Genomic DNA, 7,525 nt, shown 5'->3' on the forward strand with positions numbered 1-7,525 from the left:
CTGGTTTGATTCTTACACTACGTTTCTGTGGATTGTTTGCCATTCTTCATTAAAGTCGCCTAACCTGCATCTGTCTCAGTAGTCATCACTGACAACATCCACAACGTGCAATTAGGCAAAGAAATGTGTGATGCAGCAGTTTCCTTCAGGCTCAAATGACATGCTTACCATGTTCTGGTAAAAAGAGAAAAGACCCTATTTATGTATTTATTTATTTATTTTGGCCAAAAGAATGTGTTGTTCCAAAAATGTACTAAATGTGATAAACCATTTAGTCTTTGATTTCATGAAAATTTATTTGCAATAATTTTAACCGGTTATCAACATTTTAAAAAAATACCGTTTTACCTCCGGAACAACTGAAAGTGACTTTGTTCTTGTTTTTGGTTTCATTCCTCGAATCGTTTTTAGTCCCTGAAATGTTAATTTAAATGAATACATTTTTCTATGGGCTAGATATGTCTTCCTCTCTCCAATGTATCTCTTATCAGGTTGTCTTTCCTCCAATCAATAGCTTTAACTGGTGAGCTTATAGACGTCTGTCAAAGGTTTCATGCCAGGTTTAAAACCAAAAAGTTGCCGGATGTTGATTACTATGCGGTTCCTTGTACAATAGGAGGCGATATGCGCGTTATTCCTCCAGTTCACCGCCTGTTACACAAGAAGAGGAAGTGAGATCTTGACAACGTAGCAATGTTTCGTTCGTGAACGCTACCGGTGTCAGCTACGTGAACACCTGCGTTCATCGCTGTCTTTCCCATGGGGTTGCGTGTTTGATCAGAGTACACACACACACAGAAGAAGGAGGAGGTCATTTTCAGCGCTATAAACTGCTTCAGTGACCAGCTTTTCCTCTCGAGTGGCGACGTGTACAGGAACGTACACGCATAGTGTATAGACAGCTCACGGGCGTTAAAATACAGCAGGCCATTTGCTATTTTTCATTTACTTATTTTAAAGTGACAGTTTAAACGGACAGGTGGGTAATGTGTTATGTTTCTCTCCTTCACTAACTGACAGGCTCTGTCTTTATTTCTTTGAGCGGCTGTTGTCAAAGTTGTGCTGCTTTATAGCCGATGGTAACTCATATTACGCTAACTGGTTAAGACTATCTGATTGTTATTATTCTGTCAGATGATCACGACCCAAAGCCGCAAAGTCATTGTATTATTTGCCACTCTTCAATTTGACCCATAAACCGCACGTTTTCACTAAATGTCTTCGACTCTGCCTGTTTGTTTGAATTTGGTCTTCTTTTCTTAGTATTTCTGCATTAGTTTGTGAAGATGACACGGTACACCATGAGTACCCAGAGAAGACCTCGGACTGGCCGCCTGTGGGCCTCATCTTTGGCAGCATTTGTGTTGCTAATTCTGGCCATAAATGTCAACGCCAGGCCGGCGAATATGTCAGCATTAAAAGACAAACATCCCAGCAGTAAAGAAGAAAATGAGATCCTTCCACCTGACCATCTGAACGGTGTGAAGATGGAGATGGATGGACACCTCAATAAAGACTTTCATCAAGAGGTGTTTCTGGGGAAGGAGATGGAGGAGTTTGAGGAGGACTCAGAACCCAGACGGAACAGGAAGAAGCTTATTGAAATCTTCACCAAGTATGTCCACATCTGTTGAAATATGAGATATGTTCTTAGGTGTCATTCTAAAGGCAGGCACACATTCCTCACTTAACACAATGAACAGCAAGCAATTTCTGTTAGTCATCATGAACAACATATATAAGCAAATATAATAAAAAACATTTGAAGCTCAAATATTCTATAAATACATCATTAGCTTTTATTCACTGTCACTAGGGTGGATATCAATAAAGACAGGAGTGTCAGTGCTAAAGAAATGCAGCGCTGGATCATGGAGAAGACGGAGGAACATTTTCAGGAAGCTGTTAGAGAGAATAAGATCAGTTTCCATGCTGTGGACCCTGATGGAGATGGTAAACAACATTTAATTGGCAATAGTTTTGTGCCATGGAATTGTCTAGCAGATATAATTTCATAGGATAGCAAATGCATGATCAGGTTTTTAAGAGGTTTAAAAATGGTTTCCCATAGATACCATCTTCCAGTTATAATGGCTTTACGTGTTACACTGTTTTACTAGACTAGAGCAAATACACGTCATCTATTTAAAATTTATCCTTGTTTAAAAATGGCATTTTACAAGTTAAGCCGGCATCACACTAGTTGATTTTTCAAGCAATTTTCAGATGTAAAGCCCAAAGTTTACTTTGATTTTGACACGACCGTTCAGCCTATTTGTACAGTAGAACGTGAGCCTGTCAAAGTATACTCCATATGACTGTGCCCACATACGCAGGTGGTTGGCACATGTGCGCTACGACTACTACAAGACGCTGGACTATTTCTCTTCAGGAGTTTAGACCCATAAAGATGTCTTTATATTCCTTCAGACTTGAGTTACAAATGCAAATGTAGGTATCTCCTGACATCCACACACACGCTCTTGATGTACACATCCACCGTTGTTGTTTTTACATTCATCTCCTGATGTTTAGCGGCGATTACATCTTCTTTTAGTGCTTCTTCATGACAGCAACGTCTCAAATGTGAGTGTTGCCACCTTGTGGACCCACTAATTAGTGGAAATAATTCCAGGCGCATTCTGCGTGTTCAACGACGCTCGGTTAGAAAAAGCAATTGCGTGCTCTAAGTGCTTGAGCGCTCTGCTGATAAGGAGATTCGCGTCATGCGTGTCTGGCCTTTGGTCTTAAGCTTCGTTTACGCAAACGCTGGCCAGTAGGTGAGAGACGGAGCACACATTAGTGTCTGCCAGCGGGAGGTTGTTAATCCTTTGATCGTCAGGACTTCCTGCTGAGTTAATGGTTCCAGCACCTAGAAAAACACATCATAATGGTTAATGGTAAAAATTGTTCTGTTGCTGTTCTTTCGGCGAGCTCTACATCATATTGAATCAGAGAGAGGGAGTCAGGGGAGTCATTATGTCTCTCACCCCTCCACCATTTTGTATCGCAAGTGTGACATACCTCCGACTGAACAGAGAGAGATCAAGATATTTGGAGTTTGTAGTGTGCAGCCACTGGCTTTTGTCTTTTTGCCACAAAATGTCAACAATCCTCTTTTTTTTTTTCTCTGACATGTTGTTTTTTTCTTTCATAACACTTAATAAATGCACATTTTTGACCTGATCTGCTCAAATTGTTCTCTCTCAGGACATGTTACTTGGGATGAATACCGTGTGAAGTTTTTGGCCAGCAAAGGTTTCAATGAGAAAGAAGTAGCTGAGAAGATAAAGAACAATGAAGAAATAAAGGTGGATGAAGAAAGTAAGTTGTTGAGAAGAATTAATTGGATAGTGTGCAGTACTCGTAATAAACCCATTTCTAATGATATGGCATCACCACAGCCCAGGAGGTTCTGGAGAGTTTGAAGGATCGCTGGTTCCAGGCAGATAACCCTCCAGCTGATCAGTTGTTGAATGAAGAAGAGTTCCTCTCTTTTCTGCACCCTGAGCACAGCAGAGGCATGCTCAGATACATGGTGAAGGAGATTGTCCGAGATCTTGGTAAGCATAGGAATGTCATACCTACAGACTGACATATAATTTTGGTGTCGTTAAAGTAATAGTTCACCCATCTCTCATCATTTACTCACCCTCATGTGTCACAAACCAGTATGACATTCTTTCTTCTGCTGAATACAAGCGAAGATATTTTGAAGGATGTATGATGTGTTTTTGTCAACACAATGTAAGTCAATAGGGTCCAAAACTTTCAAGCTCCAAATAGGACATAACGGCAGCATAAAAGTAATCCATACGATTCATGTTGTTTATTCCATGTCTTCTAAAGCAATATGATTGCGTTGTGTGAGAAACTTATAACTTAAGTCTTTATTCACTATAAATTTTGACATCGACAGTCTCCTTTGCACACTTATGAGAGAATTTCTTTTACACACTAAACCAAGTGAGCTTCCTCCGGAGGCAGCATTTTAAGGAAACATCGGAGCGCTCCCGACGCGGAGGCTGTTCCAAAAGGTAGGTATCTAAATCATGTTGCCTCATAAGATAATTTGTTTTGGCCAAATTCTAAGGTATCATTTTACGTATCCTCACTGTGTAGGCCAGAATACACCGTGATGAGCACTGTGGAAAAATAAATCCAAGATGGCGGATGAAGCGGGAGAAGTTCATTGTATATACTGTATATATACTTATAATCCATTCAATACTGAAAAGTAGCAATAAAATATAGGTTAACATTATAGAAAACGGACTATTATCCCCAAAATGTGTGTGTATTTTGCCAGGTTAGCTGTCTTCGTGCCCAGTTGGACTATTTTTTATAAATGTAGATGAAAGTTAAAAGGATCTGATACTGAAAATGTTATTCACCTTCTTGAAGCCTGCACTGCAAAAAATTGATATAGATCAATCGGGCTGGATGTCAAGATTTATAGTGAAAAAGGACTTTTTGGACTTTTAGGGAATTTTGGTGCATTTTTCGCATTGCAGAAGACATGGATTAAACCACTCGAGTCATATGGATTACTTTTATACAGCCTTTATGTGCTTTTTGGAGTGTAAACATTTTGGACCCAAAAAACACATCATTCAAGATATCGTCATTTTCTGTTCCACAGAAGAGAGAAAGAAAGTCCTATGAGTTTGAGTCATTATAAGTGTGAGTAAAAGATGAGAGAATTATATTTTTGGGTAAACTATCCCTTTAAGAACATGGTAGTTGAGCATATGAAAGATCAGAAAGTGAAAAGAGAATGGGGGGGTTTTCTTTTTTTTTTTTTTTTTTTTATTATTGATAACTGAACCCTGTGTGTAATTAAACAGATCAAGATGGAGATGGAAAGTTGACTCTTGCTGAATTTATCTCCCTCCCTATGGGAACTGTTGAGAATCAGCAGGCCCAAGACATCGATGATGACTGGGTTCGTGAAAGAAAGAAGGAGTTTGAAGAGGTCATTGATGCTAACCATGATACGATTGTAACCATGGAAGAGTTGGAGGTTGGTCCTTTTTTAAGTGTTATTGATGAATCAGAGTACTTTAATACAGTAGTGTCTCATTCATTTTACATCTTTCTTTCACAGGAGTACATGGACCCCATGAATGAGTACAATGCTCTGAATGAAGCCAAGCAGATGATTGCTGTTGCAGATGAGAACCAAAACCATAACTTGGAACTAGAAGAGATCCTTAAATACAGCGAGTACTTTACTGGCAGCAAACTCATGGACTATGCCCGCAACGTACATGAGGAGTTCTAATCTCCTCAAATCTGTAAAAAATAAGAATAGTAATATGTATGTATATATCCCTTAAGGCTACACTGAGGGCTATACAAAGTGTTGCAAGAACGATGTTGCTCTTTGCTTGCCTTCCAGATTGGCTCAACAAGTGCATTTGAACATGTGTTTGTAACTTTACAAACCTGCAAGCCAGAAAACCTTTTTTAAAATTGCAGTACAAAGGTGAAGTCACAGGTGTGCTGTTCAAAGGTTTTCCAAGTTACATATGAGCTTGCCCCATACATTCCCCTGTAATTAAGTTGAGACACTTTGTCACTTTCATGAATTGTTGAGTGTTGATAATTTAGAGAAATGTATGTATATGAGGAATTTGGTCAGGGGGAAAGAGTGTGTTTCACATAAAGGTGGAATCAACTTATAAATTGATTACTGTAAATAATATAGTTACTTGGAGTGCCATAATATATACATGTTATATATAAATGTTTTGAAATTTTGGGTGGGTTAGTTGTAAGGCAGGGCTTTGACAGGGTTTGTATATTTAGTTTACTAAGCTGCAACCCCTGTTATTTCCAAAGATTAAGAAAATTATTTAGGGTGGTCATTTTGTGAAAGCTAAAGTATATAGCACTTCTTTTTGGGATCTCATTGTTCAATGCAAAGCAGTAAAAAAAATTCAGTTGAGAGAGTATAGATTAATAAAGCCAGATGTGACGTATTGTATTATTTGGGCACCAGGTTTTTTTGTAAGGAGCCATTTTGTTGAATTCATTATTGCGGCTGGCCTGAGTATTGTTTTTTTTTGACTCTTATGACTGCAAGTGAAAATTCAAATGACCCTGTTACCTCAGAAATCTCTTTCAGTCACATGCTTATAAGTCAGTAGTTCATTGACCCTGACAGTTTATTTGAGAACTTGTTCCCAGACGTGGTCATAGCGCTTTCTCCATTAAAGTTTGTATTTAGAGATCTAGAAGTAATTTTTATAAAAGTTAAAAATATTTCCAAGAATTATACAATAAGCTTAAGACAAATGCATTGAAAGGCATACGCAACCAGAGGAACTTTTATAATTTTATTATTATTTCATGATTATGACTAATGGAAGCAGAATTTCATGTATTTTCTGGTCTTGCCTATATATTTGAGCACCAATCTCTGGTTTTGGTGTTCAAAGACAGTCTTTGAATGTGCAATAATTGTTAAGCATGCTTTGGTAATAGTTTCAGATTATGAATTTTTCGTAAACGTGTTTTTTTTTTTTTTGTGGTTTTTTTTCTGTTTGAATTATTGATGACTAAGGCTTATTTTACTTTCTTTTGCTTTGTGGTTCCCACAGAGGACTTTTTGGCTGTTTAAATAATAGCTCCTAATCTATTCACAATCATCGTTGTACAGAACATTGACTGACTATATTGCCCTCATCCTGTGGAAATTCAAGTGACTTGCTTGACGTAAAGTTTTGAAAAAACCCACTTGTGTCTGAGTTTCTGATTGCTGAACATTGTTAAGCTTTGAAATGCACCGTATTGTAGTTTATATATTCATGAAAATGATTTTTTTCATCCCATATTAATACACTGATCAAGCAATGGACAAAACATACCTCTAAACTTGACACTTTACCTCTAAAACTTTTAAACTTTCTTCATACTTACGGTTGAAACTGTTTGCTAGATTAGAGAGGTTGCAAAGCAAAATCAGGCTAAAATTGTTATAAAAAAATGATAGTTATTCTAATCTCTATATGTAATTTTGATTAATTGGACCCTCATGATATCAGCACATCAGGATTGTTGACTGTTTTGTTCATTTGTTCTGGACTATCTTATACCATAAAACAAATGTTGCAAGATGAAGTAAATACATTTCTTTTGATATCAGGATCATATCCACATATAAAATTCTCATTAATTTGCTAGGAGGTCTGTGAACAATTATTGAGAAATAAAAAGTTGCCAAAATTCGACATTACTGATGTTTCATTCTGCATTCTAAAGTCTACAAATACATTTAAAATTAAAAACTAACATTTTCTTCAAGTTTCTACATCTAACATTCACCTTATTCTAATAGTGGGTTGAAAAAAAAAAAAGATATATTTTCAACATAATAAAAAGTAAATACTTTTCAAATCATATTAATGGCTTCTTTTGGCTTTAGTACTATGACAATATAAAAGCCAACTATTTAATTTTGCCAACAGCATGTTGTCTATAATATTATGGTTACTATTTTCACGCCCAGAATAAATGGGTC

The 7,525-nt window shown here is 37.2% G+C and overlaps 1 protein-coding gene across 1 annotated transcript; it reads left to right on the forward strand.

Annotated features, from left to right (window-relative positions):
• Positions 1–637: 637 nt before the first annotated feature.
• LOC127420090 (45 kDa calcium-binding protein) lies at positions 638–7,235 on the forward strand. Its single transcript, XM_051662075.1, has 7 exons — positions 638–979; positions 1,264–1,615; positions 1,817–1,953; positions 3,211–3,324; positions 3,405–3,563; positions 4,848–5,023; positions 5,108–7,235. The coding sequence occupies exons 2-7, from the start codon at positions 1,287–1,289 to the stop codon at positions 5,282–5,284; spliced, it is 1,092 nt and encodes a 363-aa protein (XP_051518035.1). The 5' UTR covers positions 638–979; positions 1,264–1,286; the 3' UTR covers positions 5,285–7,235.
• Positions 7,236–7,525: the final 290 nt, after the last annotated feature.

The sequence above is a fragment of the Myxocyprinus asiaticus genome, chromosome 29 (assembly GCF_019703515.2).
Source record: "Myxocyprinus asiaticus isolate MX2 ecotype Aquarium Trade chromosome 29, UBuf_Myxa_2, whole genome shotgun sequence".
Classification (NCBI taxonomy): Eukaryota; Metazoa; Chordata; class Actinopteri; order Cypriniformes; family Catostomidae; genus Myxocyprinus; species Myxocyprinus asiaticus.

What these genes read in the sequence shown, in the direction of transcription:
- LOC127420090 (XM_051662075.1), top strand. Translation starts at nt 1,287, where the DNA reads ATGACACGGTACACCATGAGTACCCAGAGAAGACCTCGGACTGGCCGC. An exon ending in CTTATTGAAATCTTCACCAA is followed by an intron (nt 1,616 to 1,816) that starts GTATGTCCACAT and finishes CACTGTCACTAG; the next exon opens with GGTGGATATCAATAAAGACA. An exon ending in AATAAAGGTGGATGAAGAAA is followed by an intron (nt 3,325 to 3,404) that starts GTAAGTTGTTGA and finishes GCATCACCACAG; the next exon opens with CCCAGGAGGTTCTGGAGAGT.